The sequence below is a fragment of the Quercus lobata genome, chromosome 5 (assembly GCF_001633185.2).
Source record: "Quercus lobata isolate SW786 chromosome 5, ValleyOak3.0 Primary Assembly, whole genome shotgun sequence".
NCBI classification, from domain to species: Eukaryota; Viridiplantae; Streptophyta; class Magnoliopsida; order Fagales; family Fagaceae; genus Quercus; species Quercus lobata.
The window spans coordinates 6,010,134-6,024,280 of NC_044908.1; the positions used below are offsets into that span (position 1 = coordinate 6,010,134).

At 34.4% G+C, this 14,147-nt stretch overlaps 1 protein-coding gene across 1 annotated transcript; it reads right to left on the minus strand.

Annotated features, from left to right (window-relative positions):
* Positions 1–233: 233 nt before the first annotated feature.
* Positions 234–2,201, minus strand: LOC115989859. The gene has a single exon (XM_031113737.1). It carries the CDS (start codon positions 2,199–2,201, stop codon positions 234–236), a length of 1,968 nt encoding a protein of 655 aa, XP_030969597.1.
* Positions 2,202–14,147: the final 11,946 nt, after the last annotated feature.

Below are 14,147 nucleotides of genomic sequence, written 5' to 3' on the forward strand. Positions count from 1 at the left end.
AAACACATTGTATAACACATTGAATATATATCAATGCTTTATTTGTTTGTCTCATTTTTAATGTTCCATTGAATGCTCCAGCAATTACAAATTGTCATTTTTTTTTTCTTCTTTTAATGAAAGTTTTAAACGAAGAAAATGAACACATAATAGTCTGCATTAGGTGGATTTTAAGTGGAACATTAAAAAATGAGATCCTTTATTTCGTAATTAAAAGCAATTCACATACCATATCAATGCACAATCAACCTAACCCTCGCATGGCCCTTCGAAATTTGAAACTGCTCAGTTATACCAAGATGCGCCATCAGAAGCCATACATGAGTGAGTAGCTCTCCGCCTCGACAGAGTTGCTGAGCATGACGGTTCCATCGACATTTAGTTGCAGCATAACACAGCATTTCCACCCATACATGACTTATAAACTCCCACTTCTTTTCAGTCTGCAGGCATTGTAATGATTTAGCAAGTTTACAGCCATCGAATAGCACTGACTTGCTTCTGTCTCCTTTCACTTCAGATGGAGGAATATCGGTGCTCACTTCAAGTAACTTTCTACAAGCTTGGTTCAAATCAGATATTTTTCTTTGTTTCAGAAAATCAATGGCCTCAGCCCACGTGTCTTGGAACCTGATTTGTTCAATGCCATTGGGCAGCATGACAGGACGCATGACTAGAAGATACAACATATACTCTGATATCAACTTGCTGACTTCGCTATTTGGACAATAATCAGAATAATGACATAGGGTTGTTGCAATATGCCAGAGAAGAATGCTTTGGTCAAATTCTGCCTCAATGCTCTCTTCCACTGTTTTTATATCATCTTTGCTGATCTCATAGATGCATTTTGCATCTTTAGTAAGTGGCTCAGATTCTATCTCGGGGTTCTCCTCATGTGTTCTGCGCTTGTCTTTTTCCTTGCAATCATAGCATTTCGCATTTTTAAGAACCTCGTTACCTCTACACTCACATAATTTCTTGCAAGCTTCATATGAGGTATTCTTTGATTTTTCTAAAAGCTGATCAAATATCAATTTCTTCAAATCCTTAGAAACCTCCGCTGATTGTTGGAATCGAATCTTCTCCAAAAAGTCATGATTGAATAAGAACTGTTGGACGACACTGCACTTGGCTGGCTTCTGATGAAGGCAATATCTTATTAGGTTGTATTGTCCCATGGTGTTTGACCACCTCTTGATCCCGCACATTCGGACTGATGAAATGGCTCTATACAAAATATCCACCGCAGCATTCTTGCGCTCACTCAGCCAGAGCATTGTCCAATCTGAGGTAACTAGCACCAACACTGCATATATCTCTAGCACGATGGCTCCAACCAGCAATATGTAAGTGATGATTATGTCGTCTCTTGAATAGTCATCCTTGTCAATGATCAAGAAAGCCAAAAGCACAGACATGGTTGATGAGAAACTGAGGAGACGGAGAATAACGCCCATTTTAGAATAAACTTTGAAAGCCTTTGTATACAACATGTCAAACATGAATCCCAGCTCGACCTCAATCACTTCGAAAGCTTCAGAAGAATTCACTTCATGAAAAAATGATTGGCTGTTCTTTATATCTTGAATACCAAGAATAAGATCTGCAAATAGCGGCCTGAAACTCCAGAATAAAATATAGGCATCTTGTAGAGAGGCTGCACCTGGAATCATCACATTTTTTGGGGCTACGAAGGAAACATCTGCTACAACCGTAGCTTCAATGCTTGGGCATGATTGAACTTTGAACCCCTCCTCTTTCTTTGAGAGGTATTCTTCCATGTATCTGGCATAATTGAGGCCTGGATCAGGTTTGCTGAGCATGGATGCTTTAAAATTTTCACTGCTCGCAGACCTCAGAACCCAAATTCTCTCACCAATCTTGATTAACCCTGGAATAAACGTGGGAGCTGCTATATAATTCAAATGTGTACTGTTCCAGGCTCGGAGGAAGATATAGCCACCCACTGTAACCTGGCTCACTAATGATAGAGCGTGCCTCCGCCACAACGTATTGTCTTCCAAGGAGTAGGCTGTAATGGTGTCTAGACCACCAAGGTGCAACAGAAAAAATGGAGCCCAGAATGCTGTCATGATGAGCTCTGGATCAATTGGCTTCTCTCCTAAATTGTTTGAGATAATACTCAGCGCCACTGTTGCAAACCAGTCTGTTGACAGGTAGGGAACCCACAGAACCATGTTGAGCCTGTAGGTTGAAGTATACCTTCTCCTATAGCCCATCCCCATGAGGATGCTTTGAAAGCTAAGGCTAATTATCACCATAGCTTGTATCTCCCGTTGGTTCAAAATTGTTCTTAAACTTTCTGGGAAAATTTGGAACACCTTCCACATCCTTGCGACGATCAAAGCGCTCACCACTGAAGAATGGCACACACATATATATATATGCATTTGTCAGTTACGTACTAAATATTCAGTATAACAGAAGAGTGCAATCAATGAAAAACATAATAAAAAAATAAAGGCACAAATTAATTACTAATAGGCTAACTTACCCTTAACTAACATGTATATCAGTGTCTCTTATTCTTTCTTTGAATTCAACAAGTGAGAGTGCTTAGCAGCTTGTGCTGGTTTTTAATAGTCGCAGTGACTAGAACTAGAAATCTCTTATATATTGTGCAAATTAAGTGCGCATGCGCATTTGGACTGTGCTAACATCCGTTGATTCTCGTAATTTTGTGCTTATGCTAAAGCCAATGTAGGCTATACAAGCAACTATGTTGATTCTCGAGACCGTAACATAGAATAGGAGAATTTTTGTTGCGGCATATTTCCTTAAGGAGTTTCGCGTTAGATAATAATAATAAGAGTGAATGGTTAATTTATGCTTTCATTTGGGGTATACTTTCAGCCGTTCCAAAATACCCCCATCCACAACTTTTGCAAACTTAAAAAATTGAAATTACAGGAGTCAAGTGAGTAAAATTACTAATATTTTTAACTCTATTACAGACCAAAATATATGTAGATATGTGTTTGGCTACATTGTGAGGATATAAAATTCACTGTTATGGAAAAAATTTCTAATCATTTCTAAAAAAATAATAAATAAATAACAGAACAAAACAAACATTTGAAAAAAAAAAAAAAAAAAAAAACCAAAATCACTAACATATCAAGTTTTTCATTATTTTTTCACCTCACGTTATATAAACAAATATATATTTGTCTAATGAATTTTATTACCTATCAAATATATATTCTCCGTCTCCATGCGTTCCTGTGTAAAAGTAAAAAGACTAAACAATACAAAATGGAGCACCATGGTTGAGCACAAACTCCTTATCTCTCTAACCACTATTTATTGGATTTTATTGAACTTGAATAAGAATCAATTTATGTTATAGTTTCTATAGTAGCTGTATAATTATTTGGCAAACACATGAAACAAATTTGTTTAGATATAAGTCATAGAGTCTATAGGATTGATTCAAGGGCAGCTTGGTTCATTTGGGGGCCTTAGGTGAAAACAAAATTGAGGTCTTTTATATATTTAAATATAAATTTTTTAATAAAAATAAAAAATATTACTTAAACTATATTATCTTGTTTTATATGCAAAATTACTAATCAATCAAGTAGAATTTTTTATTTTATTTTATTTTATTTTAAAAAGTCTATAGACCCAAAAAATTTGACAAAACTCTTCACACCTGTTAATATGGCAAATTGGTAGTGGTAAGTAAAAAGATAATGTTAATGTTTGCGAAGTCAACTAACGTGAAGTATGTTGTGAAATTTTTTGTGCATTGTTATTTATTTATTTGTTTTTTTTTTTTTTTGAGAGGTGATTTTACAACATGAGAAGTCATATTCTAGTGTTGGCTTAATCTAGTAACAAAAGTTGTTCTGTAGAGAAGGGGTCGTTTTCAGATTGGTAACCTATGATTTCAAGAAGTTAACTTGAGGTGGAACGATAGAATCAATTGGACTTTCAAAGCATAATCCATTGGTTTTGTGTATAAATTATCTATAGATGAGGCACCATTTATTTATATAAAATAAATTCTATTGTTATTTTTATAAACGTCATAAAAAATATTCATTATCAAAAAGAAAAAAAAAAACATTTGATTTTGAACATGAAATTCTTCCTTGTATTCACTTGTTTTTTCAACAATTGAAACAAAAATCATCAAAAGCAAAAAGAAATTTTAATAACACATACAATCAAAAATACATAAAAGATTGCATGCTTGAATGAGTTAAAGTAATTAAATATATGTTAATTCAATAAAATAAATCTCATATTTTTAACTAAATTAATATTTAATGTTACATTTCCTAAATTTTAATGACTTATACAATAGTAGTCTAAATTTGTACTATGTAATTAAATAGAGTAGTAATAGACTAATAGGGTAAATGAATTTATTTTCACATATTAATTATTTATATGTGCTGCACTAATTATTTATCTAAAATAAATTTTTGTAATTACTTTATAAGATCTTGACAAACAATTAATTTGAATGGAAATAATTTGAGTCGCTGTGGTAGAAATTGAAACAATGTACATCAAAAGATAAAAGCAATTTTAATTAGACAGAATCAAGGATATAAGAAATTAATTCTACACTAAAATTAATGGAAATAATTAAATATTTTTGAATTCACTCAAGTGATTGGTTTATACACTTGTTTATGGCCTCCTAATAAATATGAAATATAATTGAAGTCAATTGGTCAAATATAATAATAATAATAAGAGATGGGTTCAAGTTACACCTGGTGTAACTTTTTAGAGTTACACCTTTTTTAAACCATTGGATTTAAGTAGATCCAACGGTCAAAAAAAATACCCTCATTAATGCTAATATTCTAATTATAATCTCATTAATTATCCCTCATTTATTATATTTTATATCTGTCTCTAAACCCCCAAAAAAAAAAAATTTGTTATATTTGAGTCTCTCACTACGTTTCTCTCTCTATCTCTATGTGAATGTGAATTCCTTTGAAAGATTTTGGGTGCAGACCAATGGGTTTCATATGCAACCTGGAGACTAAAAGCCAATAGCATAAAATTTGGATATGAAAATGTTTAAAGCTTGAAATACAACCAAAAGAAGGAAAATTGAGTTATTTTATACAAAACCCAGATACATAATAATTTTTTGCAATATATGAAATGACATTTTAACCTTTAGAAGCTACTCAAGCTAGTAAATACAAATGCAAATTAAAGTGATCTTTACGTGTTTGAAGAAAAACCCAACTGAGTATGTGATTGAATATGAAGTAAGGCAAGGTTGCTATAGGAGAATAAATTATAAAACAACAATCACACCGCTCAATTGGGATTCCTTTCAAATAGTACTTGGTCAAAGATTCGTATAATTGATCAGATAACCTCAGTAGTTATGAGATTCAACTTACTCCAGAAATCCTCTATGCAATGGTAATCCAAGACATGTCCACCCCAATGAAAATTTTCAAGATTAGGAAGGAGCCAAGATTTTCAATGATCCAACGCTAGAAGATTTATTATAAGGATGCCAAAGTAGATGAAGTTTTCGGAGTTTCTCTGCAATGATACTAATATCCATAAGGTCATCACAATCTTTAATTGCTAACACATCAATAGGCGAGTGGTGGATAATTTGTATAAAATAACTCAAGTCTCCAGACTCCAGGTTGCATATGAAAACCATTGATCTGCACCCAAAATCTTTCAAAGGAATTCACATTCACACACCTTTTATCATCAAGAAGACGGTGGAGGAGAAAGAGATAGAGAGAGAAACGTAGAGAGAGAGTCAAATATAACATATTTTTTTTTGGGTTTAGAGACAAATATAAAATATAATAAATGAGGGATAGTTAATAAGATTCTAATCAGAAAATTAGCATTAATGAGGGTTGTTTTTTATCGTTGGATCTACTTAAATCCAATGGTTTAAAAAATGTGTAACTTTTTAGAGTTACACCAGGTGTAACTTGAATCCATCTCTAATAATAATAATAATAATAATAATTTCTTGCAAAATATAATACACCAATCATTGTGCATGACATCAGCTAGTAATAATAAATTGTTAACGGGTCCTATACCAAAAAATGATAATCAAATACCCTTCAATACTTGTTAGAAACTCAACTATATGCCATGTATATAAAGCCACAATTCTCCATGTCTTTTACCCCCAAAAAAAAAAATAATAAAAAAAATAAAAACTAGGAAATAAAACCAATTTTTTTTGGAGATATATATCCTCGACATGGAAAAGAAACCACAAGGAATTGATGGCTGCATAAGTTATTATGCATAATCCGGGCTCTTGTATATGTATACAGGTTCCTCAGTCATTAGTAATGGGACAATTTTTCTTCTTTACAAGTAGGAAAGGAGGATACAAATCATCGTGGGGATAAACTAGTCGTTGTCTAGTATTAATGTGTGTTTGGCAAAAATTATTTTTTTCCATCTTCTTTTACTATTCAACTTATTTTTGCTACTATTCATGGCCCCACTGATTTTTTTGGTACTATTCATGAGTCCCACTGTACTATTTCGGTTAACTTCTATCTTTTTCTACAGTACTTTCAGTAAAAAGCTTTCAATTTCAATAGAATAAGCAGATCCCAAACAGATCCTTAGTATTACACTTTTGATCTTTTCTAACTTAACAATTGTTACTTAAAGATGAGATCATTAAATAAATTGTTCCATCGCTAATATGTATAGATTCTTTCTTTTTGTTTTTGTTTTATGTTTATATATATATATATATATATACAACTGTACTTTTATCCAAGATATATATATATATATATATATAAATATATTTAAAAAGAATCAATCTGAATGAGACATGAATTAATTTTGTCTAAATATGAATAAAAGAATAAATTCCAAATTTTGTTCTAGAACCTTCGGTTTCATTACAAATTACATTGCTGAATTAGGAAGAATAGAATATATGGAAGAAGTGTTATACAAAACAAAGTCACACCAGAACTTATTCAAATTATAAAGTTGCCTTAATGGAAAAATAAGAGGACATTATGTTGCTCAAACACAATCAGCTTTAAATTAAGAAAAATAAAATATATAGACCAAAAATGCCATACAACATAAAGCTACACTCAAACATATTCGAATTATGCAATTGTTTCATTCAAAAGAGAAAAATGGCTACATTCTTTGGAAATGATATTTCCTGAATTCAAAAGGATGGAATATATGTAACAAGCAGTATACCAAACAGATCTAAGCAGGAGCTTATTAAAATTTTACAATTGCTTTATTGAAAGGTAAATTATCATACATGGTTCAAAATGATCGTTACTAAATTAGGAAGAAAACAATGTGTGGAACATGCTATATACCAACAAATGACACAAAACATTATTCAAATTGCATAATTACTTTAAAGAAAAAATAACAGTATTACGTACATTGTTGAAAAGTGAAAATAGGGCAGAGCAAAAAGTTATTCAAATTTAATAGTTGCTTTATTCAAGAATAATCGTTACAGCATTAAGAAGAAAAGAATGAGTGAAATATGAAATATACCAAAAAAGTTACATATATAGGAAGTTGTTTGATTTGCATAGTTACTTTAGAGAAAAGGAGATGAGAATTACATAAATTGTTCAAAAGTGATTACAATTCTAAGAAGAAACTTATTCAAATTTTAGTTGCTTCATTCAAAAGTAAATTATCATACATGTTTCAAAATCAATTGTTAATGAAGTAGGAATAAAAGAATGTGTGGAACACGCGATTACTCCAAAAAAGGTCACATAGAAACTTATTCAAATTTTGCTGCACAAGTAGTACTACTACAAGAAATTTGGGTTTAGGCGACGTTTGTAAAACGTCACTAAAAACACAAAAAACGTCACTATAGACACAAATGGCCTACAGCGACTTTTTTTTTGTGACGTTCGAAAACGTCGCAATAGAGCGGTCACTATGGGTCTATTGCGACGTTTTGAAAAACGTCACTATATGGTACTCTTTAGTGGCGTTCAAAAACTTTTAGTGACGTTAGAAACTTTTAATGACGTTTTATAAAACGTCACTAAATAATATAACATTTTCATTAATAATGTAAGAAAATACATTTAGCGACGTTTATAAAATGCCGCAAATAATCTATCACAATAGCGACGTTTCAAAATGTCGCAAAACCTACTAATTATTTTTCTTTTTTAAACATTAAAAATGCTATACAAAACTATTGAAAATTCAACAATAACTAATATATGCTTGCAATAAGCTTGTAATAGATCAAATAGACCTATCGTCATTATTCCACAATATCAAATGTCCAATGTTAATGAGTCATGGTGCTTGAGAATTTAGTAACAATAAAAAAAAAAATATATATATATATATATATATACACATATAAAGAGCATTTAGTTGAGATTATTTACACATTATTGGGTAGTGAGCTTTTAAAAAAAATTAATTTCAAGCTAGCTAAACCGCGAAACTAATAACAAAAAAATTCAAAATCTACATACTACAGAAAAATTGTAGGGGAAAAAAAAAAAAAGAAACCAAGCTTTACGAACTTGTACATAAACTTACAATGATTTAGCCTTTGATGCTCAAGTCTTTTTGCTCAAAAATCCAAATTTAAATAAGAGTTTTCTGTACCAAACTCCAACCAAAACAAGCAAACAAAAAAAATTAGCACAAAAGTTTCATGACCTATTAAAGAAAAACTAAATCAAAGAAAATTCATAAGCCAAAATACAAAGACTCCATGACCCATTAAAGAAAAACCAAATCAAAGCAAACCCATAAGCCAAAACACAAAGGCTTACACTTTAAAGAAACTTGAACACCAAAAAAGAGGGAAAAAAGAATGGTAGTGGCAGTGGGTGGTGGCTAGAGAGGGAAGAACTCATACATCAATGGGTTGGCGGTGGCGGCAATGGCTGGCAATGGCTAAGTGTGAAGAAGTGATAAGGGTGGGGGTGGGGGTGGGGAGGGGGGGAGAATAAGGAAGTGGGAAGGGAAGTTTGTTTGAGAAAGAAAAAGAATGAAAAGAAAGAAAAAGGACTGAAAATACGTGTAAGGAAAGGAGACCAAAAAAAAAAAAGGACAAAACGGTGGGAACTTTCCCACTTAGTGAAATTTTGAATGGGAAACATATAGCGACGTTTTGAAAACGTCGCTATATCTTTATCCAAAACGTTGCTACGTGTTTATCCAAAACAAAAAGAAGAAACGGTGGGAACTTTCCCACTCAGTGAAATTTTGAATGGGAAAAGGAGAAAAATTTTGGGGAAACATATAGCGACGTTTTTAAAAACGTCGCTATATGTTTCCCCAAAATTTTTTGGAAAATATGGTCTGGGTTCTTTAAAAAGTATAGCGACGTTTTCTAAAAACCTCGCTATAAACAAAAAAAGACCACTAAAACTCTACTTTTTGCAGCGTTTTAAGAAACGCTGCTATTGTTTTGGGTTACAACGACGTTTTTGGAAAAACATCGCGAAAGGATCACTCTTTAGCGGCGTTTTTTAAAAACGTCACAATATACTACTTATAGTGGTGAATTTAAAAACGTCGCCTAAATCCATATTTCTTGTAGTGTTAACGTAGTAAGGTTTACTTTAATTGATTGGTGTAGGTAAGGATTGAACCCCAATTCAATCATCAGAGACTTTACTAGTTGAGCTAACCGGAACCCACCAAAAAAAAATTAGTACTACAGGATTTACGCTTGCTGATTTAAGAACACTTCTAAATCACTCACTCAATAATCGTGAAATCTTGAAATATACACCTTTGCTCTGAGTATTACAAAACTGTCTATCTAACCCTTTTGTAAAGAGTCTCATTTTCATTTTTCACCATTGTGATTATGGCGTTGACTTGGCATGCTTGGATATTCAGTAGTTTGGGCCAACATGTACAGGCCTAAAGCCCAAGGTCAACTTCCCCATGATTGAACATAATTATAATTTCTAAGAACGCATTATCGATGAGCTTCAAGTTACTCTCTTTCCCTTCTTCTCAATGGCTTTGAGAATGGCATTGAATCCACTATACAAGCCCAATCGCTTGAATGGTTTGGCAATGTCATTATGATTCTTCTAAAATAATTCATTCGAGAAGTGCTTATAACAACATTTTCACAACATTTTTATAACAAATCATAGGTGATAAATTTTTATTACTTTTAATTTAAATATACTACTAAAATTACTTTTGTGCTTACTAATAACAATCCCTAACAACTTATTGCTTATAATTTGTTGTGAAAGTATTGTGAAAATATTATGGATATAGCATTTCTCAATTAGTTTAGGTATGCTCATGGTCCCTAGGATAGACCTTCACAATGGAAAATTATAGAATAATGTTCTAAGAATACAATAAAAGCACTCTCTTTCATCTCATATAAGTAGTAGGTTTAATTATGAATTTAATTAGTAAGACCAACTATATTATGTGAGGAGAAGGGTACATTTTTATTATACAACAATAATATTCTATAATTACCAACATTGGCATTAATTAAATTTTGATTGGACTTTGACCACCATAATGTCAACTCTTTTTCATATTAGCTAGGCTTAAGCTGCCTACAAATCCTTCTACTAGCACAACGTGACAGCTTCAAAATTTTGACCCCAAAAAAAAGACCTATTTAGCCACTCTACACTTTCATGCTATAGCAATTATAGCGAGACTAGGGGCTCGATAAGGCTTGTCTTCTCAACAATTTGAGATAGTTTAACAAGATGATGAGCAGATTAGATATTACCTTCATTGTGATGCTCGGATTCTATTACAATTATTGTTGTTATTATTATTATTTTAAATGTTTGTCTTCATGAATAACATAACAGATGTGAGATTAAGTTGAATGCTTCCCAGATCGAAGATTGGGTGAATACCATTGAATTCGGTCCTAACTGCTGAGCCCTTCCAAACTCATTTTCAATTTTATAAATATTTATATCATCCTTTGCATTAGGAAGGTGGCTCTCTCCATCTCCTAGACAGTAGGATTGTCGTACCTTCTTGTAAGGTTCTTCTTCCCTCTCGTGACAGTGTCACGTGTAGGGCTTGTGGTTTTTTTCTCTTTTTTCGGGGTTTGGGAAACAGTGTTCTCTTTTCTTCTTCCTCTCTCCCTTTATTGTTTTTCTTTTCTTTCTTTCCCTTTCTTTTCTGTTTTTTTTAGTGCAATTATGGAAGATCTCACGCGGCATTGGAATTGCTTATCTCTATCCAAGAGGGAAGGAGATGATCTATGTTTCAAGAAAGATAGATGTTCGAAAGAGTATATCATAGCGGCACAGTTTCTCACTAAGTGGGCACTGAACATGGAGGAAATAGCAAAGACTTTCAAGCCGCTTTGGAGGGTAGACAATGGTTTTACAGTGAGCAAGGAAGGATCCCACAAGGTTCTTGTTGTTTTTGATAACAAGGAGGATGTTGACCGTATACTCTCTAGCGAACCATGGAGTTTCGAAAAAAACTTGGTGGTCCTTGACAGGTTTGAAAGACAAACTCCCCTAGACGACTTAAAATTTGATAACATGACCTTTTGGGTGCAAGAACACAACATCCCAATTGGTTACAGAAGCAAATCAGTGGCTGAAGACATATGTGAGGCGATAGGTCGGGTGGATAGATCAACAAAAGCTTCAGATAGCGAGGGTGGAAATTATGTTAGAGTAAGGGTAACAATGGACGTCTGTCAACCACTTTGCCAGGGGAGGGTAGTTACTTTCGAGGAAGGCGGAAAAACTTGGGTAAGTTTCAGGTATGAACGCTTACCTAACATATGTTATTGGTGTGGCTGTTTTGACCATGGTGACAGGGATTGTGATATCTAGATCCAAAGCAAGGGCACTCTCAGAGTAGAGGATCAGCAATTTGGCTCCTGTATCAGAGCCACTTAGACAGGTCCGTCAAGGAAAAGTGTTGTCCAGGTTTCTAGGTTCTATGAGGATAGGGCAAAAAACATATCTACTAGGCGGCGGAGGGAGTCAAGATTAGGACCGGCGACAAAGACAATGCCAAAGTCAAAACAAACCAATCTAGTATGGCAATGTCCAACATGAGCGTTGATTATGTGGATTTCCAAGCTTCAAAATCTCCTAATCCAGCGCCCATGAATAGCAATAAATGCCTTGTTGCTCGGGATCACAGAAATAAGGGAGAATCTTTTACGCAAAAACTGAGGGAAATAGACAAAGAGCTCAGGATTTATGAGGATCCACTCAATTTGGTTATGAACGAGATTGAGGCTATTCAAATGGAAAATGATCAGAATTTTAATATGGGTGAAATAATTTCTGAACTGGCACCCACTCAAAACACGTCACCGACCCCACCAAAAATGAGTCAACCAATCAAAACTCATGCATCTGTTCTTCATGATGTGACAAACTCTCACCATGCTCCCATGCATGTAGAAAATCCATCCCAGACCAAGTGGAAGCATCCTGTACGTGAACCCGTGGGTACAACACACACTCAAGAAGAATCCATTGGTTTGAAGCGTCCCAGTGATATGGTTGTTGATCCTAGTGAGTTACCATGTAAGAAAATTTTGGTTTCACATGAGGAGAAGGAAAACTTTCAAATAATGGCGGAGGCTATCTTTTAGCCCCGCCAAACACAATGAGTTGCATAGTTTGGAACTGCAGGGGGCTTGGAAACCAACTAGCAGTTCAAGAGCTTGCGGACTTGGTGCAGGCAAAATCTCTCGCTATCGTGTTTTTAGCCAAAACACTGGCAGACGAAGCAAGGCTAGAGTACGTGAAAGACCGGGTTCGTTTTGACAAGAAATTTGTTGTTCAGAGGATAAGTAGAGGTGGAGGTTTGGTGGTTTACTGGAAGAATGATATTTCTATTGATATAGTGTCATCTTCCTTGAACCATATTGATATGGTCATCAACAAAAACTCAGAGGCAGCTTGGCAGTTTACCAACTTCTACGGTGAGCTCGGGACACACAAAAGACATGAGTCATGGGATCTTCTTCGTCGCTTAAATCAACAAAATTCATTACCTTGGCTGTGCGCCGAGGACTTTAATGAGATTGTTAAGCAATCGGAGAAGCTTGGAGGACGGATACGACCGCTCGGTCAGATGCAATTGTTCCGCGATGTTTTGGACGAATGTGGGTTTGTGGATCTAGGCTTTAAGGGTTCTTCCTTCACTTGGAGTAAACACTACAGAAATGGAGTTTCCATATGGGAGAGGCTAGATAGAGCCTTGGCCTCCTACGATTGGCTTGCAAAATATTCTGGTACAAGGGCTCATCACGTGGATAGCACAACCTCCGATCACAAGTTTTTGTCGATAAAGCGGTCGTAACTGGATTGTTTACCAAAGAAAAAACTATTCATGTTTGAAGAAATGTGGCTAGGTGACAAGGGGTGTGGCGAAATAGTGGAAGGAGTTTGGCATGCTAGGTACGAAGATGATGGAAACACAAGGGTGATCCGGAAAGTGGAAAACTGTGGAAAAGCACTCATAAGATGGAGCCGTGACTGTTTTGGCAACATTAGGAGAGAATTAGAGAAAAAAAGAAAGGAGCTAATTCGGGTTGAGAACATGATACTCCTTGGTGGAAGCTCGGCTAGACTTGTTGTTTTAAAAAAAGAAATCAACTCCCTTATGGACAAAGAAGAACGAATGTGGCGCCAGAGGTCACGCACCATGTATCTGAAGGATGGAGATCGAAACACCCACTTCTTCCATAGTCGTGCAACACAGAGGAGGCATAGGAATCTTATTACTGGGATTAAAGACCAAGCAAGCATTTGATGTACCAATCTGAACCAGATTTCAACCATTTTTCTTGCTTACTTCCAACAATTATTTTCGTCCTCCAATCCAACAATTGCGGTGGCAAACTTAGATACCATTCCCCAGACTATTACAGAGGACATGAACGAAATTTTGACTAGTGAATTTCATGCTTGGGAAGTTGAATTGGCATTGAAACAGATGGCACCACTCAAAGCACCCGAGCCGGACAGGATGCCTCCACTGTTTTATCATAATTTTTGGGAATTGGTAAGCGGTGATGTAATTCATGATATATCGTGTTTTTTAAATTTGGGTAGCTTGCCTAAGTCTTTAAATCACACATTTATCACATTGATTCCTAAGAATAAAAATCCTAAAAG